This window comes from Amphibalanus amphitrite, unplaced genomic scaffold, assembly GCF_019059575.1.
Source record: "Amphibalanus amphitrite isolate SeventyFive unplaced genomic scaffold, NRLGWU_Aamphi_draft 000630F_arrow, whole genome shotgun sequence".
In the NCBI taxonomy this organism is placed as follows: domain Eukaryota; kingdom Metazoa; phylum Arthropoda; class Thecostraca; order Balanomorpha; family Balanidae; genus Amphibalanus; species Amphibalanus amphitrite.
The window spans coordinates 321,440-348,914 of NW_024882124.1; the positions used below are offsets into that span (position 1 = coordinate 321,440).

The window sequence follows — 27,475 nt, forward strand, 5'->3', positions numbered from 1 at the left end:
GTGTTGCGAGGTCGCGACACTGCACACTGCACAGGCTCCGTATGACGTGAATTATCTATGATCTGAGTGACGGTGACCATGAATAGAGAATACGTTACAGGTAGGTATTAGCGGCCTTGGAGAATGCCTGTGCGGTTGAAATTAAAATATCCGGCTTGAATCAAAGATCAGCTATGCCAACATTTACCCAGTAAACATGCCGACGTCGGCCCGACGTCGACAAACATCGGGGTGACGTCGGCATCTCGGCATCGGCATGCCGACGTCGGCCCGACCTCGGCACGACGTCGGCTGGATGTCTGGTACGCCCGCATGCAGTGGCGGATCCAGGGGGGGGGGGGCAAAATGGGCATTTGCCCCCCCCCCCCCAAACGGCATGATTTTAACATTACGCCTATGGACGAGGCATTGAAAGAATAGATAAATTGTTATGGTTTGCCCCCCCCCAAAAAAAAAACTCTGAGCTGGATCCGCCTCTGCCCGCATGTACCGACGTCCAGACGAGGTCCAGCCGACGTCGGACCGAGATCAATTGCTGAGGTCCAATTCCAGCCGACGTCTGGCAGACGTCGGCATGTTTACTGGGTAGCTCCCAATATACCCTGGGCCGGGCCAAGATTCATATAGTCGGGCTATCTGTAAGTATCTTGAGTCGGGCATTGTATTCAAAGACGTCATAAATACGTAATAGGACCAAGTAGTAAAGCACGTTTAGAAGATAATTGTAACGTTGAAATTAGACTAAATATGGCGCGTTTCGTATATTGCTCCCATTGCTCCTAGCCTGCTAATAACGGACGCCGGTGAAAACAGGGCGCCGGAGGGCATATTAGTCACGTGACATTTACAGCTTCTCCCCCCTCCATGGGTTTTCTATATGCTAAACGTCACGTGTGAATTTCACGAACCTCGATCAAACCGCCCCAGGCGCCCTGTTTTCACCGTCGTCGCTAATAACGTCCCTAATAACCGTGGTTGAACGGTTTATATAGCCTTGGTTGAACCCAAGGCCCTAAAACATAGTTGAACCGTGGCTAATAAGTACTAAGGAGATAAATCGGAGGACTAAGGAGGTAAATATTTACTTTAAACTTGTTTGTGCCATGAATAACTATCAGCTTTGAAATCAGGAGGTCAAATTATGTCATGTGATATGCTTTTTACTATCATTTGAGGTTCAGGTTCGCAACGAAAGTAAAGGCTGCCGGTCCGAAAGTAAATAAATACCGATAAATCTATCTCAGCAGCCATAGTTGGCACTGGGAGGTCAAGGTAAGAGGGACCAGGGCAGGACAAGGGCGCCAAAGGCAATGCCCATTGTTACTGACTCATGACTGGTTGAGGAACGGGACTGGAGGACTGGATTGAGTCAGCTTGAGATGTCAATGTCATGGATATTGCAATTCAAATTTCAAATTCAGGTAAAAATTGGCCCATGATGGTGTCAATATTATCAATATCAGAAAAATGCCTGGCATATCCCTAGTGTCTAATGTATTAGTATATAATGTACCTAGGTCTCATTCTTACCCAACTCCTTACATGGCTCATTGTGTCAGGTGGTTGCGGTGTAAGTTTTACATGGTTTGTGTAGAAAGTATCAAGTAAGTAGGTATAGTTTGTTTTATTTGAGTTTGACCCTCACTGTAAACCTCTCTTCGAACACAGCATGGAATTGCTAGCTTGAGCTGAATTACTGAGAAAACTTGTTGGCGCACATTAAATTTCACTGACGATCAACTTTATCAATATTATTTCTTCCTGGCTCCTTCTTCGGTTCTTCCCAGACTTACCCAGCATTGGACGACAAAGATTCTGTCGTCCGGCCAATCCCAGTTAAGGTCAGCGGGGGCTCGGCTGCAGTTATGGAACGTGATTGGCCGGACGGTGTAGAATGTTCGTCATCCGAGAGACATCGAACGCAGGGTTAGCTCGTATTTGCCCATATTTACAACCCAACAGGGGTAAATGTTTTTCAGGAATGATAACTGAACTTCCTTACTCCCCAGTCATCAGCATACAAATTCATTAGAAAAGGAATATAACTACTCCTTCCTGTAGATAACATGGTAGAGCTTTGGATTCGCGGTTCGGATCATTCCACCTAACCTTAATGAAAATATCAACACCTCAGCAGAGTTAACATTACAACACTGGTCTATCTGCACCGAAGGCTCATATAGAGTCTGCGCTTCTTCTGCCTAGAGCGTGGCCGGCGGGGGCGGGTCGGTGGCGACCTGAACCCGCCCCACTCTCTTGATGGGCCGGCCCCGAGAGCATTTCCGCCAGGGTCGGACAGTGCCCCCAGAAGCCGGCCCTCGCCGTTACGTGTACGGGGCACCCGGCCAGGACGTGCTCCACGTCCTCCTCCTCCTCGCCGCAGGCTCGGCAGGTCGGATCTGCGACCAGGCCGAGGCGATGAGCTGTGACTCGCACCAGTGGACAGTAGCCGGTGCTGAGCTGGGACAAGGTGACCTGAGGGCTGTTCACGGGCCCTGTGTGCGGTCGGACCGCACACAGCCTCCAAGCTCCGCCCACTGCGTCCCTACGTCAGCCTTCCGTCACCGCACACAGCGATCGCTGTGGCCGGTCGGGACTGGCCACAGCGGACCGTCCACCGCACGCAGCCGTGACGTCAGAGCCGCCTACCCATCCCCTACCCCCACGCCTGCTGGACGCACCGCACACAGCGCACGCAGCAGTGTGCGGTGCCCGTGAACACCCCTCTGGTCCCACCCGTCCAGCTCATCGTGGCTCGGAGTGGGATCTCGATGAGGGTGCCGCGGATGCCAACTCCATGTCCAGCGGCGGATGGCTGCCGCGCACTGGAGAGGTCGATCGGGGCCTCCGCTTGAGCGCAGTCGGCGGCGGCTTGGTTGGCGAGGCAGTCGGCTTGTTGAACCGTAGAAGTTGAACCGTAGCCCCACAGGCTACGGTTCAACTTCTGACCACCCGATTTGCTTCAGCAGTCCAGGACGCCGCAAAGGAGTTCATTCCCCGGGGAGCGAGGAGAGACGCCAATCCGTGGGCTCTCCACCCGGACCTCCAGCTGGTGATTCAGGAACGCCGGGCAGCCAGAGACAATGTGAAGTCGGGAGACCCACAATCGAAAACACGCTGGATCGAGGCTAAGCGCCGGGCCAACCAGGTGGAGAAGTGAGTTACCAGGGAGCAATTCTGGGACTTCGTTACCACCGAGCTGAACCGACCTACCAGCGTGGGCCGAGTCTCCCGGCTCCTGAAGAAGCGGGAGGGCGCCGTGGACGACGACCACCGAGAGGGCGAGGCGATGCGGATCGGATCGGAGACCGGTTGCTCGTAACAGCCGAGGAGAAGGCCAACGCGTTTGCCGCCAGTACGCCCATGTCTCTCGCCAGGTGAGGGCGCCGAAGATCGACCGAGCCGCGTGACGACCACTGTCGGACTTCAGCCCGCGTCGCTGCGCCGACTGTGACGGCGACCACACCGGGTGCTGCTCGCCACTCTCCGAGGAAGAGCTGATCAGAGAGATACAACTTATCCAACTGAAGAAGTCACCAGGACCAGACGGGATCAGCAACGAGATGATCAAGTACCTATCTCGGGCCGGTGGCGCGCAGAGCCCTCCTCCACTTGATTAAAGTGACAATCCCACCTTAACATTAGTTTTGAGTTGAGATAGCCAAATTGGTGGCCATGGCCTGCAAATACCGGTTTGGGCACTCACAACCAGGGATGCGGAGTCGGAGTCGGAGTCGGAGTCGGAGTCGGTCGGAGTCGACAGTTGTGACCGGAGTCGGAGTCGGAGTCGGAGTCGATTTTAGAAACCCGAGCCCGAGTCGGAGTCGGAGTCACCGAAAATCTGTCGACTCCGCAGCCCTGCTAGGTCTGCGGAGTCGGAGTCGGGAGTTGGAGTCGGTCGGAGTCGACAATTCTGCCCGGAGTCGGAGTCGGAGTCGGAGCTGGTTTTTTGAAGCCGGAGTCGGAGTCGGAGTCGCCGAAAATCCATCGACTCCGCAGCCCTGCTCACAACATCGAAAAATGCTTTAATTCGGAGATATGGAATTTCAAACTTGCAGTTTTCGGATTCTAAGGGGCTAATGCATTGAGATGCCCCCTTAGAATTTGTGACGTCAGCGGTGATTTAACGATTTTAAAACCTTATGCTAACATCTTTGTAAAGCAGTGGTGGTATATGCTATTTGCGCGCAACATCTGCCGCGAACGCCGCACTTCCAAAATGAAGTCGCTAGGAACAGCGGAGATCCCAAAAAGTAAACAAAAGTAAAAGTCTAATATCTTGAAAACCGGTGAATATTTTTCGGTGAAATTTGGTAGATGGGTAACCGTCAAAATTCGTGGAGATTTGGGTCGATATTTGTCCCACAACTGATTTCCTAGAAATCATTACCTTTTCATAAACCATGCATCCTAGGCTGTTCACAGTTGAAATTATTCAAAAATGCCATTGCGCATGCGCGTAAAATGGTCCGTGACCCAAAAAAATAAAATTTTCTTCTGGGTCACGCATTATCAAACCAGATACGTTCACTCACCTCATGCGCGATATAACCCCTTATCGGCAATGACCTCCACACGTAGGCGGAAAGACTTGCATGTCTTGATGATATAGGTGGGCAGAATTTCTCTTCTGGATCACGATTTTTTTCCTGGGGCACGCTAAAATTCGTGACCCAGAAGAAAAAAAATGCGTGACCCAGGGGAATGGTTTTTACAGTTTTCCGAATATGGCAAGTTTGTTATCGAATACTAGGTAATCTCCAAGTACATCTTATCTGGAGTACCTGAGCACGCAGCAACACGACACTGTGATTCTTTTCAACACTTACCAGCCACACGCCACAAGGGCGTGTGACCCAGAATAAAGAAATCTTATGGCACGCAGGAGATGATTTCCCCTGGGTTCGCCCAGCCCAACTGACATTTTCAGTTTCCGCCCCCGCTCTCTGCGCCTTCGCGGGATAGGACCATATGCAAGTCTGCAGTCCCTGTTTACCCGGTCCGTAATGCTTTGAATGAGGAGCTAAGTACCGTGACCCAGAAACAAACGTGACCCAGAAAAAAGTTTGCCAAAAACCGTGGGACAGACGTTTTTGCGTTGTGCAGTTTTGCTAAATTGTATAACCAAAAAATAAGAACCATGAAGAGAAATTTCAATGTTTTTGCTATTCACAACGCTCCTCGTGCTCAATTATCTCTAAAAATAACTACACAGCAGCTCTGTTGATTTTTTTCGCAGGTTGTGGGACAAGCTAAAATACATAGGCACACAAAAGCACGGTTTTGGAAAGATGTCCAGATTTTTTTTTGCCACTTTGCTGTTGCCTTTTCAATGATTTTTTTTCTTCAATCAAATGTCCAAATCTCGCGTACGAACCCGTGTTACGCTAAAATAAGCTCATTTATTGACGTGAGGCATTATTGAAATCGTGGGACAGCATATCTCCACGAATTTTGACGGACACCCAGATATTCGTTTTTGCTCTGTCTGAATCGAGCGACATCACTTTCATGCCAATTCATTAACTTTTTTGAAGGTGGGATGCCCCCGCTCCACGCCGACACACGCGGTGATGGCGGAGGCGGGGCTGGCCCCCATGGAGGAGCGGAAGAAAGTCCTCGCCGCTCGCCTACTGGGTCATGCCCTGGCGTTACCGCCGACCGACCCCCTGCGCAGGACAGCCGAGGCCTCGGCTCCCTCGCGACTGTCTTCTGTGCGGGGTGGCGAACGCTAGGCCACCAGATGCTGGTCGAGGCGGAGGCCACCGCACCGATCGAGCCGGTACTGCCTCCCCGTATCCCGCCGTGGGAGCGCGGAGGAAACGTCGCCTTCTGCCTGGATGTGGGGCCATTATGAACCAGTGCGACAGACGGAGAGACGGTACGGGCTGCCGCCCGACATCTTGCCGCTCTGCCACAGAGAGCAACCTGGTTGTGGACGGTCGGCTCCGTTGAGGGTGGCGTCAAGGACGGAGGCTCTGGAGCTGTGGTCATCTGGTCGGACGGGGAGGAGGAAGACCCGAAGACACCGGCCGGACGACACTGCTCCAGCTACCGAGCAGAGATGCTCGCCCTGGCGTCCGGGCTTGAGCACCTGCTCGACAACCCACGAGACCGCGACATCCCCATCGTGATATGCACGGACAGTATGGCCTCCCTGGCTACACTCCGAGCGGGGCCAACCGCGCAGACGTCACCGCTAGGCGTCAGGATCTGGCTGGCGTTTTCGCTTCTGTCCCGGGAGGGTCACCGCCCGATTCACGCTCAGTGGGTGCCTCCCCACTGCGGGATCGAAGACTATGGACGGGCAGACGCCATAGCAAAGGAAGCGGCGGAGCTACCACAGGAGGACATCCCCGTGGACACCAGAACCATCTGTCGAGCAGTAGCCAGAACCGCCAGAAAGGCTACCATCAAGAAATGGCCAGCCGGATGGTTCCGGTCCGTGATGGGCGACCGCCTACCACCCCGAATTACCGGCTTGGAGCGGTCCAGAGCGGTGGATGTCCTACAGCTGAGGGCCTGGCACTGGTCTGGTGCCCGGTCCTACCTGCACAGAATCGGACGCTCCCCGTCTCCGATCCCAGGCGGATGCCAGGGGTGCAACAGAGACGAATGTCGAGAGTCCTGGTGCCCCATGTGTCGGGAGGAGCCGGACAAGCCGGACCATGTCCTCCTCCGCCGCCCAGCCCTGATGGGGACGAGGACAAGAACGTGTTTTACCATTCACCGGGAGCCGGAGGAGGTCTGGGAGACCGCCGTGGTGGCGGCCCTGGCGGCGGCCGCCAGGGGCTCTCAGAGCCGACAAGCTACGCTCCATTGAAGCGGAGGGAACAACAACAACAACAACAACAACAACAACAGGCGGTTGGCTGCCTCGTTGCCGGCGAGGTCGGCGTGGTCCGGGACCCAGTGCAGGGTGATGTCCGTCCCTGCGGCTGTCAGCGCGTCTATTAGGCCCCGGACGCGCTGACCGATGGCCGACTGTTGTCACCCGGGCCGCGGCTGAGTAGCTGGAGCCCCGACCGGGAGTCTGTGCAGAGCAGCACAGACTCTCCGGCACGCTGACCTCGCCGGCAACGAGGCCGCCGACCGCCTCGCCAACCAAGCCGCCGCCGCCTGCGCTCAAGTGCAGGCCCCAATCGACCTCTCCAGTGCGCGGCAGTCATCCGCCGCTGGGCATCGGAGTTGGCCTCCGCGGCACACTCATCGAGATCCCACTCCGAGCCACGATGAGCTGGACGGGTGGGACCAGGTCACCTTGTCCCAGCTCAGCTCATCGCCTCGGCCTGGTCGCAGATCCGACCTGCCGAGCCTGCGGCGAGGAGGAGGACGTGGAGCACGTCCTGGCCGGGTGCCCCGCACACGTAACGGCGAGGGCCGGCTTCTGGGGCACTGTCCGACCCTGGCGGAAATGCTCTCGGGGCCGGCGCATCAAGAGAGTGGGGCGGGTTCAGGTCGCCACCGACCCGCCCCCGCCGGCCACGCTCTAGGCAGAAGAAGCGCAGACTCTATATGAACCTTCGGTGCAGATAGACCAGTGTTGTAATGTTAACTCTGCTGAGGTGTTGATATTTTCATTAAGGTTAGGTGGAATGATCCGAACCGGGAATCCAAAGCTCTACCATGTGATCTACAGGACGGAGTAGTTATATTCTTTTTTCTAATGAATATGTATGCTGACGACTTGGGAGTCAGGAAGAAGTTAGGAAGGTACTATGTCTGGAGGTGTTATGCTACGTTCGTTCTCGGTCTCAATGCTGTGCGGACGGACCTCGCTGGTCGTGGTACCGGGGCCCGGCGCCACGGTTGACGATTCAGCACCGCCCGGCAACCATCGACCAGGCCGGCCGGGCCCTCGCAGCAGCCAGCCGGCCGCCGCGCCCGCCGGCTGCAGCGGCCGCCAGCCAGTACCATTTTTCCCACTGCTCGATTCCGGTGATAGCAGGAAAACGTGCAAACTCTCTTCCTGTTCATGAATGTTCCTTGCACCAAAGCTCTGGGTCTGTTGCTACACGGCCTTGTTCCATGGCGTAGTTTCTGCGTTGTAGGTTCTTATGAAAGGTGCCGCGCCGTCGTATTGGTCGGTATCGCTCGGGGAGGGGGCGGAGGGGGGGGGGGGCGGCTGGGGGCCGCCGCGGCCGCACCGACAACAGAGAGTGTTGTGACGGCGACCGTCGGAGTAGGAGGGCCCCGGCAGCGGTGAGTCGAATAACAGATATAAGATGGGCTGGGAGACGGGTAGTGCTGAGGTGATAACCGCTGAATCAGGCTCATCCCATTCAATAAATAGCCGTATGAACTATGAAGAGTTGAAGCTGCTGCCAGTGTTGCGTTAGCCGTTACGTAATGCTTTATTCCCATGCTCAAGTGGAATGCTCTGGAAAAATATTTTCTGCAGGGTGATAGTCATGATGTGGCAGTAGTTTTCATATTTTTATAGATGTGCCACTAACTTTCGCATGACTTAATGGGCTTTTCTGGGTGTTATTGCTGATACCTACTGGTCATTGATGCAGAATGACGATGTTTATTGTTTACGGTTTCATCAACGTGCCTTTCAAGTTTCAAGTAATGAAATGTCTTCGAGGAGAATACAAACGGATGGACGAAAAGGCCAAAACTTAAAATGAACACTACACTCAGGATTGGGAGTCTTCGGAGTGGAAAGGCTTCCCTTTGTGCCATAGGATAGTTCAGTTGAAATAACGTGAGATGTATTCATGATAACGCCATGTCGCCGTTACCCGATATGTGCGTTGCGCATACGGTAGGTACTAGGTACCCTTCCGTTCTCATTACTGGGTGCGGTGTCAGTGTGGGTACAGCAGCGGAAGCTTACCCGATGTGTGCGCTGCGCATACGGTAGGTACTATTGCTTCCAAATCAAGCTTGATTCGCGCCTGGCTCTAGTACTGCATTGAATACCCTCCCGAGCCCCTCCCGTATCGCCAGGATAGCTGTCCCGGTGAGGTGCGTGTCAGACTGAAGCAGTGCGTGGACCTTGTGACTGTCAGTCCGCGCCTGGGGCAGACACGGGTGTGACCTGTGATAATGGCGGGCACGTGAGCGTGACGCATAGCTGGGTCACATTCTATCCAATCAGGGACGATGAGAGCGCCACAGTGCAGTGGTCAGGCCGATGATCGGGTGGGGAGCGCTGGATGGGCGTGTTACGGGTGAGAAAATATTTGGCACGCTTGGCAACTTGAGTGCTACACGGACTTACGCTAAACCTTTTCACATTTTCTGAAGAAGGGAATCAAATTATGTCCTAGACGTCGCTGGCCGAGGAGAGTGCCTTCCCAGACATTGTTTTTTCCCAATTGCACGAAGCAAGCAAACAATAATTTTTATTAGATTTTTAGAGCTCTTTCGAATGCAGCTTACCACGTGTCGCATACGTGGCCCAGGAGCCGAGTTAGTGGGGGGGGGGGGGGGGGCGAGGTGGTTGGCGCCGAGCACCTGCTTGGCGCGGGTTAATAATTATCTGATAAATAATAATATATGTTCAGATTATATTGACATTATTGTTATAAATCATACTGTGCTTATGATTATTACACGCAATATTAAAACTAGCGAAGTCAAAGCACCCCGCAGTAGAGCAAAAAACGTTATCAGACATCGTCCAGGCCCGGGCCGGCGTCGGATCACTGCCCTCGCCTCACAGCGACTTCTGTTTCGGCCGCTGGTCTCGCCCGCCGGCCATATGTGCCCTTGACCTTTGACCTACGATGCGGGTCCTGGCTGAATTCCGTTCCGATCGCGCGTCTAGCTGCACTACGGTTGCGGCCCGTCTCTCGCCGGGCGCTGCGCCTGAGCGCCGGGTCATGCCTCTGACGTCTGAGGCGCCCGAGGCCGAAATCGCCGAACGCTGACCGACCACAGGTCACGTCCGCATCCCTACCCGCGCGTTTGAAACTCCCGGATGACACAAGGCCCCGGATGTCAAACCTCTGGTCTATCGCACGGCTCGCCGAGCCGGGTATCTCGGTAAAACTCGGGCTTCGGTAGGGTATTCACTACAGTTCTGGAGCGAAGTGAGGATCAAGCTTAATTTGGAAGCAATAATACCCTTCCATTCTCATTACTGGGTGCGGTGTCAGTGTGGGTACAGCAGCGGAAGCTGCCGCCTTCCTGGGTGTGTGCGCCACCCGCCGCGCCGGCCCCGCGGCCCGGTACGACCCGTGGCCGGCATCAGCGGCGGCCGGCCGATCGCCCCGATATCCACTATCGCCGCTGACCAGTGTCCAGCGCTCGTATCTGGTGCAGCACCGCGCTTTCCCTTCTCTGAAAACACGGAAACAACGCAGCGGCCCGGATATTTTACACGTTTTGATTTCCTTTCGCGTGTTTCCTGTATAGTTGAACGCTCGCGAAGGTCGTTTTCAGGTGTCTTTAGGGTAAGACAACTACTAAGTGACACTGACGTTCAGCGTTTACGAGAAAAAGTTTGTGATTTAAGTGACGTTTAACGGACATTCGTGGTATTTTCTTTGTTCTTTCGCGTCACCACATCTATTTTTGATTGCGTGTTATCGGGCAGTGGCGCCTTCGCCCTACTACAAGGCGGCGATATATTGCGCAGCTCAGGTGTCCGGTCGCCGCACCCCCTCCCCGACCTACCCCCCCCCCCCCCCCCACCCCTGCCAGCGTGACGATCAATATTTGAGTTGGCAGTCGCCGTTGTGTGGGCCCGGCCGCTTAAAGGTCATTTTGCGTGTAGCACAGTCCCGCTTTGACATTTATGATTGCCACATATCGATAGGAAATGGTCCCTTATTTCATATTTGCACCACTTTCTTTGTTTTGAATTGGCAGCCTCCACTTCATTGTTTTACTGCCAGCAGAACAGTGAAGGAAAAAGAACAATGATATTTCCATCATGACTATATTTCTCTCGTCTTTGCTCCGTCCCTGATCTGCATTCTGCACAGTTCGTACTGCTTAGTGCACACGGGTAGGCACATTTCCGGGGGCAGTTGATAATAGGTATGTTCAGTTAGACAGCTCTCCGCGGGGCGAGAATTGAGCGATGTCAGCGGACGCATGGCCTTGACACTTCCCTATGACTATCCACTATCCAGTACTTATTAGGTAGTTACTAATATTGCGCTTACTTCCTGATCTCTTACAGCGGTACCGTGTCATTGACGACTGCTGAAAGCACCCTTGTCACGACAACATCTCGTTCACGTCTAATAAGCGCCCTGTCCGGGGTTTGTTACGACCTCTCCGTGACCTGGGTTCTGCTCCGTGTCACCGGGTCTCTGGCGCCACTGGAGCGTGGGTAGTTCTAATGGGGTGGGACCCGAGGGCGTTTGTCTGTCGTCCCCCCCAGCTACATATTACATAAGTGTTTCCCGTTTCCGAGTAACGGGCATGTGCTACCAAGACGGCTGACTAGCGAGGCTTAGCGCAGTTTCACGTCAACACTAAAGTGCGACATTCGTTGTATGCTCAGTGAGTCAGCTATTTTCTCAGTCTTCTGTCTGTTCGACACGTCATTCAGTAACTCGTGAGATGACTTTTCATCGGTGTCGCTGCTCTCCCAACCCCTGCCTATCCCCCTCGGACACAAGGACTCCGCCACACGACCACATGTGTGCCCGGTCCGTCACCACCTCCCCGGCCCCGCCACCACCTCCCCGGCCGCCGTCACCACCTCCCCGGCCCCGCCACCACCTCCCCGGCCCCGCCACCACCTCCCCGGCCGCCGTCACCACCTCCCCGGCCCCGCCACCACCTCCCCGGCCGCCGTCACCACCTCCCTGGCCGCCGTCACCACCTCCCCGGCCGCCCTCTGTCCGCAGACTAACGATGCGCGTGGCGGCTGCGGTGCTGCTGCTGGCCGGCGCCGGCTCGGCCCAGGTGCTGTTCTCGCTGCAGCGGCTGGGCGACCCGCGCGCCCTGCTCCAGCTGCCCCCCATCACTCTGGTGCGCGACCCGACGCCGTCCGCCGAGACTGAGCCCCAGCTCGGCTACAAACAGCAGGTCGAACAGCGGAACGCCGAGTGCTACCAGCAGTGCGCCAAAGAGTTTGTGAGTACCCGACACCGATACTATTGTTGCCGACGTTGGCGCTGGAAATGCGTCTTTAATTGCGTCCCAGTTTTATGGATTATGGAGCTCCACTATTATTTTCGTTTTGGGTCGGTTAAAATTCAATGTTTCCTATCAGCGTGCAGATGTGATGCAATTTTGATGAATTTTGCCCGAAGACCCGCAATTAATTTCTCCTATGGTCTGGAAGTGTACACAGTTTTCATGCAGAAGCAGAATGGAAAGTATGCGCTCTATACCAGTATATGATAAGCTCCAACGCTCCCTCTGTCCAATTGTGTGCTGAGTGACACGGCGTCTGCTGTTGTCACTGGTGCTGTTATCGTCTGGCGAACTGCTCCGTGTTTTTCGAACAACAGTCCCTCGAGCACGCACTGTGCGCTGATAACACTACTGAAAAGCGGACCGAATCACGTACCCCGCGTGTCTCAGTGCCACGCGTCTTTGTGGGCACTAAATGGTCATAGCAGTCGACGCTCCCAAAGCACCAATAAACAAAACAATAGGACGGTTCTACTCTACATAGTATCATTTCTCAGTCCGTGGTACTCGTATTACGGTCATTCGTATGGCCCGATTTCGGCTGCACGGCCTGTGGTCCGGAGCCTCCCGTCCCCAGGCGCGCCGCGGCGTTGCTGGCGGCAGCGGCGTCGGCTTGTGTCGCAGTACAGACGTGGTCGATTGTTGGCAGCCGGCCGTGGCCGTCGCCGCAGTGTCGGACGACGTAACTGTGTGACCCGGCGTGCCGGCGGGTCACGAGGCGGGCGAGACTGGGCAGACGGCGTGACGCCCGGTCAGGGACGGTGCAGGAGGACGGCGTGTCTCACAAGGGGTCACCTCACGGCATGTGCCGTCCGGTCAGGGGTGAGCACAGTAGGGCGGCGTGTGTCACAAGGGGTCACCGCACGCCCCTTTGATAGGGGAAGGGTAGTATGCTGGATAAGGTCCGGTAGCCCCATATAGCCACGGACGTAACCCGCGGCGCGGGGTCACAGTTTCGGTGGGCCAAGGTGGGGAGGGGACGCCCGGTCAGCGCCGGCCGCTGCCCGCCGTGACGGCTGCTGTGGTAGGTCATGACGCCAGCTGGCGGTGACTCCCTCTGGGTTAGGCTGGAGATGATGAGTCCGTTGGCCTCTGCAAGGGTTGGGTATGTTGAACACGGACAGGAAACGAGACGATACATGGCATCTGCAGTGCTATCTGGCCGGCCCTGATTGGAGAAACGGCACGCTCTACGTTATGCATACCTTCAATATACCTACCGCTAACCAACGACCGTTGCATGGTTTCTGTGTATTGGTAACTACCGTGCGGCACGGTATTGACCTGCAGAGCGTGCAAACATTCTGCACTATTGATGTGGAGGACGAAATGTGCTGCAAACGCCGGCGCCACCGCTGGCAGTCACCCTGAGTGAGTTGCCGCTGTTTTGTCGGTCATTACCTGCCGGTGTGTCCCCCTCACCCCCGGCTACATTGACCGAGTTGGGTCGCTGTGGCTGACGTGTACCGTCCCCTGTTGTCCCAGGCGACCGTCGCTGATGTTCCGTCCCGTCCCGTCCCGTGTCACTGACGCCCCTCCCCGCCTCCTTCCCAGGCGAACGCAGCGGGCTCGGCGGCTGCCTGCGAGCGCGGCTGTCGCCTGTTTGCACTGGGAGAGGCCAACGAACCACAGCTGAGCGCCGGCGAGCACCGCGACAAGTGCGCTAAAGGTGAGTTCACATCGAGCCGAGCCGTGATTGAGCACCGCGACAAGTGCGTTAACCCGCGAATTGCTGGGGGGGGCGTTAAACGCCCCCACTTTTTTCGCCGGGCCATTGCATAAAAACGGCGCGCCGCAGGCGCGCCAAATTTTGGGTACCTGTAGGGAATTGATTGAAGTTTATTGTGACAAAGTTTCAAAAAAAATCGGTCGGAAAATTTTTGAGGTATCGAGCATAAGCGTAACTTTATATCTCTTTGTGGGTGCTCAAGCACCCCCAATCCTGAGCTCAGCACCCCCTGCCTCCCTAAAGCACCCCCTGCCTCCTTAAAGCACCCCCAGCCTCCTCAAAACATTCCCAGCTGACTCAAGGCCCTCAATAATCAGTATTTTCTTCTCCTAGTACCTACTGTAATGAGCTCGGTGAATCATGCAAATACTATATCCTTACTCAATTCAGTGACAAGAGAATATACAATATACATTGAATAAATTACCACAAATTAAGATGCATGATATTTGTGTTTACATTACATATGATGTTATGGTGATTGGTGCTTGGGACTAAGTAAGATCTCCAATCTAACATAAATGAAGGTTGGCAAACAATGTCAATGGCTGTAAAATTTATCTACATTCACAACACCATACTTAGTTCCTCTGTTTGGGTAAAACATACAAGCATGTATAAGCAGCCGCCAGCCTAACAATATCCAATTTTCTGTAATATTCTAAAAGTTCAGTACAACCTGGGTCAATGAATCAAGTGGGACATGATGACAGAGAGATCCCATAGGTGTCCAGTGTTCGGAAGTACTGGAAAGCCTCACGCCGGAAGGACGTGGAAGGGTGGTAAAAGTCCACCGACGGACCTTGTGCCAAAAATTGATTGCACAAATGCACAACCGAGGAATATGCACAGAAAGACAGTTCTTTACGGTGTTCACTCTCCCGAAGGGCACATGAAACAAGCCCGTGCGGCGGTTACGCCTCCCAGGCACATTAACCCCCGCCGGCACAGGCCAATTTGCGTCCTTCGACGACACAAGTGGGGGGGGGGGGGGTACGACCCCCCTCGCGTTTGGCCCCTGATCGAGCTAGAGCTTCGAGGAAAAATTGAACGTGTTGCCCGTCACGAGAGGAAGCCGATGATATCCAATTTTAAGGTCCTAGATCATCGGCCGACCTTCCAGGTCAGGTCAATGACCCAAATGTCGGGAAATCGGGACCTGTTAAAAAGTCGTAAAGTGTGGCTGCTATGGGGTTTTCTGGGGTGCTGATCACGAATATCGTGTTAGTTTTGATCACAGATGATGTCTTTGGGCATTTAGACCAGGTCGGGTCAGGTCAGGTCAGGTCAACCGGTAGGGGTCGTGACGGGTATTCGTAGAACGTGTCAACCGCCTCTGACAGCTTCGTAGCATGTTACGAAGGCACAAAAACTACTTCGTAAATGTTGAAATGGTTGATAAATTCGAGTTCAGCTAAAAAAAACTAGCCTAGAAACATGTAAAACTCGAAAAAGTGAACCGAGGTCACCAAAGGTCAATGACCTGACCTGACCATCAGGTGACCTTGACATCCACCATGCATGGGAGCAACATCAGATCACATGTTTGAACGTTTGAAACCACGAAAAGCTTGCAAACGCGCGGCTAATGCGAGCCGACATACGCCGAATCGCAATTCCGGCCAAACATGGCCTCTGAAAGTAGGTCACAGGTCAAAGCTCTTTTGGGTCAGGGTCATGAAATTTTAAGGATTGGTGTAAAATTGATCAATGCGAGGGTACAGGAAACCGCAGTTGCTACTGTACAGCGACCCTGAGTAAATTGTCCCAGCACCCTCACAGGGAACAACGATAAGCTGTCAGAGGGTACTCACAGGAAACCTCAGCTGCTCTTGTACATACAGGGACCAGCAGTCGATATCAATGTTATCGGTTGTTACTGGACAGGACAGGCGGTTAGACTTGGGGTTCGTGTACAGTAGCAACTGCGGGTCCCCGTACCTAAAGTTTCGTCGCGATCGGCCGCTTTTTACGCGGGTTATTCGCGAAAAAACGAGGAGGGAATGTTGCATCAACCCCCCCCCCCCCGTGCTGACGAGGGTTAAGGCCACTGGCCAAACATCGATACCAGGTAAGCGCAGTCGGTATACGGTGGTGAAGAAGTTGGTACAAGAACATGACATCGGTATGAATGAGGCGGGCTTTGATGGACTCAGTTTTAAAAGTTTGCAGTAGACTACGATAGTCTATAGGACAGTTCCTCTGCGTTTTAGCCCCTAGCCACATGAGAAAGCAGTGCTGTAGCCGCTCCAGCCGTACCAGCTGGAACTGGGCTGCACCGCTCCAAATGACACTTCCGTATTGGAGGACGGACCTAACATGAGCATTGAACGCGCATAGTATCACCCTGTGCTCGAGACGCGCTGGAGGTGGACAAGCTGGCATCTATTCTCCATGCTCCTCATGAGGAGCCCCAGCATCCGGCAGCAAATCTATGACTTTCGTTTATTGAAATCAATGTGCTATTTTTAAATATTTTTAATCAAATTAAATCATTTTTGAGTACATAAATGTAAATATAGCACGGCAAGTATAGCCCTATTATTTAACCCTCGCCGGCACAGGGGGGGGGGGGGGGTGATGCAACCCCCCTAAGGTTTTTCGCGAATAACTCGCGTAAAAAGCGGCCGATCGCGACGAAACTTTCAGTACCCTCGCATTGATCAATTTTACACCTACTCTAAAAATTTCATGACCTGACCCAAATGACCTTTGACCTGTGACCTGCTTTCCGAGACCATGTTTGACCGGAATCGCGATTCGGCGTATGTCGGCTTGCCTTAGCCGCGCTTTTGCAAGTTTTTTTTGGTTTCAAACGTTCAAGCATGTGATTTGATGTTGCTCCCATGCATTAGGGTGGATGTCAAGGTCACCTGAAGATCAGGTCAGGTCATTTACCTTTGGTGACCTCGGTTCACTTTTTTGAGTTTTACATGTTTCTAGGCTAGTTTTTCGAGCTGAATTCGAATTTAGCAACCATTTGAACATTTTCGAAGTAGTTTGGTGCCTTCGTAACATGTTACGAAGCTGTCAGAGGCGGTTGACACGTACTACAAATACCCGTCACGGCCCCTACCGGTTGACCTGACCTGACCTGACCCGACCTGGTCTAAATGCTTAAAGACATCATCTGTGATCAAAACTTACACGATATTCGTGATCAGCACCCCGGAAACCCCATAGCAGCCACACTTTACGACTTTCTAACGATTTCCTGACTTTTGGGTCATTGACCTGACCTGAAAGGTCAACCGATGACCTAGGACCTTAAAATTGGGTATCACCGGCTTTCTCTCGTGACGGGCAACACGCTCGTTTTTTTTCCGCGAAGCTCTAGCTCGATCAGAGGCCAAACGCGAGGGGGGGGGTCTTACCAACCGGTTAACTTGTGCCTTGACTTGACATTGTGCCATCGAAGGACGCAAAATGGCCTGTGCCGGCGAGGTTTAAGTTCCAGGGACAAAATGCAATATTTCACGAGAACCATGTCCGGAGAGTAACCATCGAGCCTGTCCCGTCAGGCGTCATGTTGGATAGCCCTCAATATAAGCTCATTCGTGCAGAGCTATGCAGACCAGGCTGCCTAAGCGCGGACCTACCAAAAGTCCGGTAGGGCCTGAATTTAAAAATTTTAAACCCAGCGTGTTCTGAAATATGTTCAAAAACTTCCGTGATTATGAATGCATTGGGTGAGCCAAAATTGTTTTACAGTGGCGCTATTAAAACAAGCTCTCGAATCGATTTAACATCATTTCTTGCATGATGCCTGATACAGTAAAAAAGAACAGCTGAAAAAGACCTACGAAAATATGGCATGCCTTTCTGAAAGCTATTGAGCACCCCCAATGATTTTTGGAAAACTACACCCATGGTATCGAGGTTTTAGTGACGTCATGATTTCTGAGTTTTCGACCAAAAACGGCATATCTTCAAAAAATCATATAAAATCACAGAATAGACATACAGACATGCCGTAAACGCCATTAGACTGCCAATACCATGAACATTGAGATGGCTATCTTCGATTATTGATTATCGTTCCGCATTTTCCAAAATCTTGAACTGAATCTTGGCAATTTCTCGTGACTACTTCACGACCATGATACATGCATTTCTTAAATTGAACTTTTTTAGCCAAACACGTACACATATGATAAAATGAATGTCACCATCGTTCTCTACGCCCCAAATTACCCATAAAACATGTGTCACAGGCTGCGAATATCAGTTTTGATTTTCGGGGATATGTGCCTGCCCGGTTGACCTGACCTTGACCCTGACCTATGCTTGACTGACCTCTGCATGGAGCTGACACTCTTGTAGGCCTTATATGATGGATTGTGCACCGTTTTGATAGATTTTATGACGAGAGGCGCCCATTGCGAAGTCCTGAAGTCCATGCTACTGATAGCCCGATTTCAGGTGTTGGACCTGACCTTGACCTGACCTGTGACCTCAAAATTCAACTTTAAAGCACTCATCTGAAGCGTCTCGTCGCGTTCTTTCGTTTGCCGCCTCGTGCGTTTCGCTGCGCCTATTGGTTCTCGAGTTATCGGCTGGGGGCGCTTAACGCCCCCCCCCCCCCAGCAAACGGTGGGTGGCGAAATACCCCAGCAACTGCCGGGTTAAGGGTGAGTTCACATCGAGCCACAACTGAGGGCCGGCGAGCACCGGCATAAGTGCGCTAAAGGTGAGTTCACACCGGGCCGAACGGTGACCAAGCACGGTGGCCAGTGCGCCAAATGTGAGCTCACGGCTCACATTATATTAACCTACCACACATTCACATCGCTCTTTGCCGTACAACTCCGGGGATCTGTCGCTTTCCGTTCTTTCAGCCGTGCACAGTCCACCGTATCCGATAGAGCCACCTTTCACCGGCGGCTCGTACGGCTGTGCTGGGGTAGGAGACGGGGCTGTAGAGACCGGCCAGTTGGCACTGCCGTCGGCCGTGCGTGACGTCGGCATGTAGCGCGGTTCGTGACGCCGCGGTCACGATTGTGACGAGGGCGTGAGTGACGGTTGGTAGCAGTCACCACTCTTCACACATGGCAAACGATGGATGCGAAGGCTTCACACATGGATGCGAAGGCCGGTCTCTGAAGAAAAGTGAAAACAGCGCGCTAAAGCGTAAAGCTTACGCCTAACCTCTCGCTCCACTAAGAAGCACTTCTGCAAATTTAAGCGCAGCTGAAGTTCGCAGACTCAATGAGATCCACATCATTATTCTTTAAGCATAATATACATGTGAAAGATATCGACATGCTGGACTAGCGCATCGTGCGTAATGTATATGGATCACGGCTGGCTGTTGCGACACGTCTGTACGGGAGGCGCTGACTGGTTGACTCCTGACTTTCTGTGCAAGTCTGTATTAGAGGCCGAGACTGGGTGGCCAGACTGTTTGTGGAGTTCTACAAAGGGAGTCGTGAGAGTCGTGCCTAGAGTTGTGCACAGGGGGCAGTGACTAGCTGCTGTGTCTGTCTGTGTGTACTCAGTGACCGCGACTGACTGTATCTGTGTGTTACAGACTGCGCCACCGCCTACCCGGTGCCGGTGGAGCAGCACTCGTGCTAGAGCGGCTGCCTGTCAGTCTGTGTGTCTGTGTGTGTGTAGTCAGTGACCGCGACTGACTGTATCTGTGTGTTACAGACTGCGCCACCGCCTACCCGGTGCCGGTGGAGCAGCACTCGTGTCAGAGCGGCTGCCACCACCAGCGGCCCAAACAGCAGGTGGGTGCCACACCCCATATGTCTCCCTGCTCCCGTCCCATTCGGTCTCACAGTGACCCGCTGTACCACGGGGTTAGCGCCGGGGAACCCCTGACACTCGGCTGAACCGGGTCCGACGGTAGGGCGACAAGTGAGTCAGCTCTGGGCGGACGGCAAGTCAGGACGTGCAATAGGCAAGTCTTGTTTGAACGCTCAGTCTAAAATTTAGCAGGCGAAGTACTCACTTTGCTTGTGGGAAATTTGGTTACCCTCTCCCACTTCCACACCTCTCTGTATCTGTCTCTGTCTGTCTCTATCTGTGTCTGTCTGTCTGTCTGTCTGTCTGTCTGTCTGTCTGTCTGTCTGTCTGTCTGTCTGTCTGTCTGTCTGTCTGTCTGTCTGTCTGTCTGTCTGTCTGTCTGTCTGTCTGTCTGTCTGTCTGTCTGTCTGTCTGTCTGTCTGTCTGTCTGTCTGTCTGTCTGTCTGTCTGTCTGTCTGTCTGTCTGTCTGTCTGTCTGTCTGTCTGTCTGTCTGTCTGTCTGTCTGTCTGTCTGTCTGTCTGTCTGTCTGTCTGTCTGTCTGTCTGTCTGTCTGTCTGTCTGTCTGTCTGTCTGTCTGTCTGTCTGTCTGTCTGTCTGTCTGTCTGTCTGTCTGTCTGTCTGTCTGTCTGTCTGTCTGTCTGTCTGTCTGTCTGTCTGTCTGTCTGTCTGTCTGTCTGTCTGTCTGTCTGTCTGTCTGTCTGTCTGTCTGTCTGTCTGTCTGTCTGTCTGTCTGTCTGTCTGTCTGTCTGTCTGTCTGTCTGTCTGTCTGTCTGTCTGTCTGTCTGTCTGTCTGTCTGTCTGTCTGTCTGTCTGTCTGTCTGTCTGTCTGTCTGTCTGTCTGTCTGTCTGTCTGTCTGTCTGTCTGTCTGTCTGTCTGTCTGTCTGTCTGTCTGTCTGTCTGTCTGTCTGTCTGTCTGTCTGTCTGTCTGTCTGTCTGTCTGTCTGTCTCTCTGTCTCTCTGTCTCTCTGTCTCTCTGTCTCTCTGTCTCTCTGTCTCTCTGTCTCTCTGTCTCTCTGTCTCTCTGTCTCTCTGTCTCTCTGTCTCTCTGTCTGTCTGTCTGTCTGTCTGTCTGTCTGTCTGTCTGTCTGTCTGTCTGTCTGTCTGTCTGTCTCTCTCTCTCTCTCTCTCTCTCTCTCTCTCTCTCTCTCTCTCTCTCTCTCTCTCTCTCTCTCTCTCTCTCTCTCTCTCTCTCTCTCTCTCTCTCTCTCTCTCTCTCTCTCTCTCTCCCCGCTCCTTCCTCTCACCCTCATCCTCGTCTCATTTGCCTCTCTTTCCTCTACCTCATATTCCCGGCATACGCGTGTTCCTGTCGCCCCTTTCTCGGTTAAGTTTTAGGGCAGCTGCTGTGGGCTGGGTTGTCGCTCAGGTACTATCTGTAACCACCCCACGCCACATGGCTTCACGGGGACTGGGGACGGGGAGCGAGCGGAGCCCCGGGGGTGCGGTAAGACACATTAGTTATTGATCGGCCGGGCTGGTCGGCTGTCTGGTGGGCCGGGACGGACTGGCTCCGGCGCTCCCGGTACCGCCGCGGTCCGTGACGCCGCACACACACGGGATATGGCACAGCCGAGGGAAATATTTGTATCGCATTATTACCTGCACTGTGGAAAATGGCCCGGTGGTGGCCAGAAAGGCGTTAATAAGTGATGCGAATTCTGTACCCACGGCTCGTGCAGGGCTCTGAATTAAATCTAGGAAAGCCTGTCTGCCGATTCGTGCTTTTTTTGTAACTGCAGTGTTGTTCTGAACCTCTCTCTTTCGGTCTCCGACCTTCTGTACACTGTCTCCGTCGCTCCTCCCTGACGTTCCGCCGCGCCGCCCGGTCCAGGACGAGGATGGCGCGCCGGTCGTCATGTCCGTGGTCAGGAAGTACTCGTTCGAGTCGGAAGACGGCCAGCAGGTTCAGCGCTCCCAGTCGTCGGTCCTGGTCCACGACGGAGACCAGATGCACGTCATCGAGGGGCCGGCGCGCGTCACCGTCTCACAGCGAGGTCAGTACGGGAGGGTCACCGTGTCACAGCGAGGTCAGTACGGGAGGGTCACCGTGTCACAGCGAGGTCAGTACGGAAGGGTCACCGTGTCACAGCGAGGTCAGTACGGGAGGGTCACCGTGTCACAGCGAGGCCAGCTGTACGGGAGGGCCACCGTCTCACGGTGAGGTCAGTACGGGTCACCGTGTCACAGCGAGGTCAGTGGGGGTCATCGTGTCACAGCGAGGTCAGTACGGGGAAGGGGGTCACCGTGTCACAGCGAGGTCAGTACGGGAGGGTCACCGTGTCACAGCGAGGTCAGTACGGGAGGGTCACCGTGTCACAGCGAGGTCAGTACGGGAGGGTCACCGTGTCACAGCGAGGTCAGTACGGCAGGGTCACCGTGTCACAGCGAGGTCAGTACGGGAGGGTCACCGTGTCACAGCGAGGTCAGTACGGGAGGGTCACCGTGTCACAGCGAGGTCAGTGGGGGTCACCGTGTCACAGCCAGGTCAGTGGGGGTCATCGTGTCACAGCGAGGTCAGTAGGGGAGGTTCACCGTCTCACAGCGAGGTCAGTAGGGGAGGGTCACTGTGTCACAGCGAGGTCAGTACGGGAGGGTCACCGTGTCACAGCGAGGTCAGTACGGGAGGGTCACCGTGTCACAGCGAGGTCAGTACGGGAGGGTCACCGTGTCACAGCGAGGTCAGTACGGGAGGGTCACCGTGTCACAGCGAGGTCAGTGGGGGTCACCGTGTCACAGCGAGGTCAGTGGGGGTCACCGTGTCACAGCCAGGTCAGTACGGGAGGGTCACCGTGTCACAGCGAGGTCAGTACGGGAGGGTCACCGTGTCACAGCGAGGTCAGTGGGGGTCACCGTGTCACAGCGAGGTCAGTGGGGGTCACCGTGTCACAGCCAGGTCAGTACGGGAGGGTCACCGTGTCACAGCGAGGTCAGTACGGCAGGGTCACCGTGTCACAGCGAGGTCAGTACGGCAGGGTCACCGTGTCACAGCGAGGTCAGTACGGGAGGGTCACCGTGTCACAGCGAGGTCAGTGGGGGTCACCGTGTCACAGCCAGGTCAGTGGGGGTCATCGTGTCACAGCGAGGTCAGTAGGGGAGGTTCACCGTCTCACAGCGAGGTCAGTAGGGGAGGGTCACTGTGTCACAGCGAGGTCAGTACGGGAGGGTCACCGTGTCACAGCGAGGTCAGTACGGGAGGGTCACCGTGTCACAGCGAGGTCAGTACGGGAGGGTCACCGTGTCACAGCGAGGTCAGTACGGGGAAGGGGGTCACCGTGTCACAGCGAGGTCAGTAGGGGAGGGTCGCAGTCTCACTGCGAGGTCAGTAGGAGAAGGGGATGGGTCAGTTGGTGGGGTTCGTAGTTAGGGATGAGTTTCACTTTACCGGAGTTTTATCTGGCAACTTGTGATGCCTTTGTAGAAGATTTATTTATTACGATGGTTGATACTGATTCTGATAGTACACAGATGATCTTTGCTATTATCTGACTGAATGATCTGATTAGATAATGTGACATACGGGTACCTGAACGCTGTCAGTGCCTGTCATGATATTTTATCAGCAACATAGTAATAGTCCTGATGACCGATTGAAATGTTTGAAAGCGGAGATAAGTTATCATTTACGCTTGACGCTACTTTACCTCAACTGCTCTGAAAGCGTGATAACTTGTGTTCTTGTCCAATAGATAAAATCGGTGAACCATAGCTGCGGCTTACCGAGGCTGATTGGTGTCTTGGTAGATGCATGCGTCACCATCGTTTTCTTGGATTATACGCGCTTGTAAGAAGTTTTTCTCCTAACTGTAACGCTAATCTACCATAGTATTTTAGCGCATTTTACCTCGGTAACTAAAGCTGGCTTGACTCACCAATCTGCTGTCGGCTCCACGAGTGTCGCTGCTCTCAGCTCTGACCCATCTCCCCCGTCCGCCTCCCCGGCAGGCCCGATGACGGGCGACGGTCCGTTCCCGAGCATGCTGGACGGCATGCTGGACCGTATGCGGCAGACGATGCAGCACATGCTGCAGGGCATCAGCGGCCAGCCGGACACTGAGGAGCGCCAGCAGCAGGGCGAGGAGCAGCCGAAGGAGGTTCAGGAGGCTCAGGAGCGGCAGGAGCAGGCGCTGGTCGAGCAGAGGATGGAGCAGGCCGAGCAGCAGCTGCGGGACCGGCTCGCCCAGGCCCACCGCGACATGTTCGGTAGGTGGGGGAGGGGAAGGGGCTCTCACTGGCGCACTGACCGGGACATGTTCGGTAGGTGGGGGAGGGGAAGGGGGCTCTCACTGGCGCACTGACCGGCCCATGTTCGGTAGGTGGGGGACAGGGGAGGGTTCAGAGGGCCAAAACAGGTTTTCAATGACGCACCGGAACATGTTCAGTAGGTGTAGGACAGGGAGGGTTTCGTGGGCCGGGACCCGGCTCTCGCAGGCGCACCGGGATATGTCCGGTACCCGGGGTAGGGGAAAGCGCTGAACATTGGGCGCGGTGACCCACTGGATACTTAGTGACGGTTGGGGAAGGAAAAGGCGCCTTTTTTGTTAGTTGCATATCTGCTTTCGGCAATTAATCCTATTTTCACAGATGCTTACAACAGTAAATACTGTTTCACGCTTTATACGCAACGCACCCAAAAGAGCGGGAAGTGGTATCTATGGCATCATGACTTATCGTGCTAGATAAGCTTCTTATAGCCCAGATTTGTATCCGGTGGTCACGAATCGATACCGCAGTGAGAGCGTTTTGTTGCGTCACTACGCAGCGTATTGGCTTTTGGTTTGTCACGACAACTGACGTCTTTGTGTCTGTTATATAATCAGGTTGTATCGAATCAGTTTCACAACTCGGTCTTCTTGTTCTGTGTGGCGTGTCGTCTGTTTTATCCTGCACCGTGTGTCCTTGTCCCGTTTCTGTCGGTTTTCTGCTCAGGATCTCTGTCCCTTTATTTCCGTAAATTAGTTATTTCTGATGCACTGGCATTCACCTCCCGGCTCTCGGGTGGTCGGCTCTGTCGTAGTCTTCGCGCCCTTCTCACTTCTGTGGACGCGTGGGTCGTGAGGTGCTCACCGCCCACTCTCTCCAGCTCTGCCGTATATCGGCGCCAGCAGTCGCGCCCCGACCGTGACCCGTCCTTCTGCCTTGACCCGCAGTGACGGGAGCGGCAGAGCGGCTGTATCTCACCCTCCCCTGCCACCCCCCCCCCCCCGCAGTGACGGGAGCGGCTGTATCTGACCCTCCCCTGCCCCCCCCCCCCCTCCGCAGTGACGGGAGCGGCTGTGTCTGACCCTCCCCTGCACCCCCCCCCCCCCCCCGCAGTGACTGGAGCGGCTGTGTCTGACCCCCCCCCCCCCGCAGTGACGAGAGCGGCTGTATCTGAAACCCCCCCCTCCCCTGCCCTCCCCGCAGTGACGGGAGCGGCTGTATCTGACACCCCCCTCCCCGCAGTGACGGGAGCGGCTGTGTCTGACCCCCCCCCCTGTCCCTCCCGCAGTGACGGGAGCGGCTGTATCTGACCCCTTCCCCTGTCCTCCCCGCAGTGACGGGAGCGGCTGTATCTGACCCCCCTCCCCAGCTGTCCCTCCCGCAGTGACGGGAGCGGCTGTATCTGACCCCCCTCCCCTGTCCTCCCCGCAGTGACGGGAGCGATAGAGGTCAATGCTCCCCTGTCTTCCCCGCAGTGACGGGAGCGGCTGTGTCTGACCCCCCCCCCCCCCTTCCCTGCCCTCCCGCAGTGACGGGAGCGGCGGCGCGGCAGCACGAGTCGAGCTGGCGGCGCGCCTGGCGCTGCACGCCCCACTACGTCATGCTGGGCGTGCTGCTGCTGGGCACGGCGCTGGTGCTCTACACCTGCTACTGCCTGATTGTGGTGGTGCGCCGCCGCCGGCGCCGCGAACTGCGCGACCAGCTCGTCCAGGCGAGTGGCTGCGGGATCAGATGGGCAGGGTAGTGATTGCAGGTTATGGAGGTATTTTCGGGTAAACCGTTCCGGTGGTAATTAGATGAACGCATACACAGGTATGGTGCATTCATGTGTATTTCAGAGTGCAGACAAGAACGTATGTAAATAGCACTGGTTAAGCGCCGTTGGCTGACGTCCCGCGCGTTTTCAGCACGTGGAGGTGGCCGAGGACCTGCCTCCCAAGTACTCGCTGGCGGTGGCCGAACAGGAGCCGACCAAGACCTCCGAGGTGAAGGACGCGCCGCCGGCCTACTCCAGCATCACGGCCGCCGACGCCGAGCTGCCGCCCAAGCTGGACGTCTAGGGCCGACATCTAGCGGTCGATAGCGGCACTATTAGTGCGACGGTGGCGCCGGCGCCTCGGCCGAACGCATAATTTCCGTTGGCTTTCCGAGTGAAATCCCGCTGTGCATAGAGGCTACGTTCCATCATTCTGGCATTAGCGCCATGCTGTATTGTATGAGTTGTGTGTCGTGATCATATAGGGGATGGGTGAAGGGTTCATAACACGCGCTAGGTGTAAAGCAATATCCGCCCGAAAAAAAAAAAATGTTTATTTTTGTGTGAAAGGTCTCGCTATAACTATGCGTTCTTGAGTAGAAGGAAAAGTTTTAGTGGCCTGGCCCGGGGATGTGAGGGGTCGTCTTGTGATTGTGATTTACTAGCACTTAAGGGGCGAATTCGCAGGATGCTCTCCATGGAGGTTTTTCTGTTTGTCTGCCTTGTGCTTATTGAAACACCAAAGTTAAATACATTTATTTATTGTGAACTTGTCGGAGAGATCAGACCATGAGCTGGCTGTCCGCTCACAAAGCCCAACACAGGACAGGACCGAGCAAACACGACCAGTCATTCATTTGCACAGAAGTGGCGGCCTTGGAAATGGCAAAGAAAAAATAGCTAGCCGCGAAACGCAGTTATATAACTGCCCCGTGCCGCATAACAAACGACCACCCTTGAAAACAGGAGTTCATTATCTGCTCAGATTGGCACTGACTGAGCGTTACAGGACCAGGCAGCTGACAAACCCATACGTCTGTCTGCCTATGGCCCAGCCATAGGCAGTGGCGGGACAGATCTCGTCCGCTGAAGAACCACCATACGACACACAATGTTATGGCAGCACAGCAATGCAACAATCAACAATACTGGAGTCAATCCAGTTGAGCCCATCAGGCGGACCCGCCTCCAGCTACCACCCTCGGCCTTGTCGCGACTGCAGACACCCAACGCCGCACAGTCACCACGTCACCACGTCATCACAGTGGGCGCCTCCTCACCACACCGGACATCAGGTACGAAACGTCCCCCACAACCGGCCCGTCCGGGCCCCCAGCAGGCCGTCTCACTTGGGCAGCGTGACGCCGGCCTCCTCGTCCGTCTCCAGGCCGATCTCCTCCAGCAGGTCCTTCTTCTTCTTCGGGTAGCCCTCCATGATGGCGTCCACGATGTCTGTGGCGATGCGTTTTCGCTTCCTCCACTCGGTGACCAGCCGGCGGTGACGCTCCTGGACGCGCCGCCGCTCCTCGGCCGTCACATTGCCCGACAGACGCTTCAGCGCGGCCAGCTTCTCGGTCCGACTGGCCACGTCCTGTTCACACTGCGGAGAACCGGACGGGCAGGGAAGGGGGGTCATCTGGCCGTCCTGATCATACCAGAAGGACGCGAGAGGGACGTGATCGGGGCCCAATCGGTCGCTGAGGACGCACAGTTTGCACTTCTGGCGGGTGTTCTAACAATGTTAAGCTGGTGTCTACTTCACTCGACAATCGAGATATTACAGAACACTTCTCCCTTCTACGAGAAGCGTTAGTGAATAGACATATTTAGGCAATTTTATAGCCTCAATAGCCCACATTCCAAATCTGTTGTCGCATGTACTTCAATCGCCGATGAACTAAACGTCGGGGCGAACCAGTATACAGAGAC

At 54.6% G+C, this 27,475-nt stretch overlaps 2 protein-coding genes across 17 annotated transcripts in view; one reads left to right on the forward strand and one right to left on the reverse strand.

The window, feature by feature from the left end:
- Window positions 1–559: 559 nt before the first annotated feature.
- LOC122363615 lies at window positions 560–26,315 on the forward strand. Of its 6 annotated transcripts, XM_043333102.1 has the most exons (9): window positions 959–974; window positions 1,034–1,073; window positions 11,817–12,045; window positions 13,663–13,777; window positions 19,490–19,569; window positions 21,422–21,584; window positions 23,533–23,790; window positions 25,320–25,501; window positions 25,698–26,315. In XM_043333102.1, exons 3-9 carry the CDS (start codon window positions 11,824–11,826, stop codon window positions 25,848–25,850), a joined length of 1,173 nt encoding a protein of 390 aa, XP_043189037.1. In that variant the 5' UTR covers window positions 959–974; window positions 1,034–1,073; window positions 11,817–11,823; the 3' UTR covers window positions 25,851–26,315. The 6 variants fall into 6 exon arrangements, with proteins under 6 accessions (XP_043189034.1, XP_043189037.1, XP_043189033.1 ...); XM_043333099.1 differs by lacking the exons at window positions 959–974; window positions 1,034–1,073 and adding an exon at window positions 560–638; XM_043333098.1 differs by lacking the exon at window positions 959–974 and having other exon boundaries at window positions 987–1,272.
- The window catches only part of LOC122363617 (homologous-pairing protein 2 homolog), a 59,691-nt gene continuing 58,507 nt past the window's right edge, over window positions 26,292–27,475 (reverse strand). For all 11 annotated transcript variants that reach the window (XM_043333104.1, XM_043333109.1, XM_043333114.1 and 8 more), the window contains exon 5: window positions 26,292–27,146. In XM_043333104.1, the coding sequence (XP_043189039.1) occupies window positions 26,892–27,146 (255 nt within the window). In that variant the 3' untranslated portion in view covers window positions 26,292–26,891. The remainder of the gene's footprint in view (window positions 27,147–27,475) is intronic.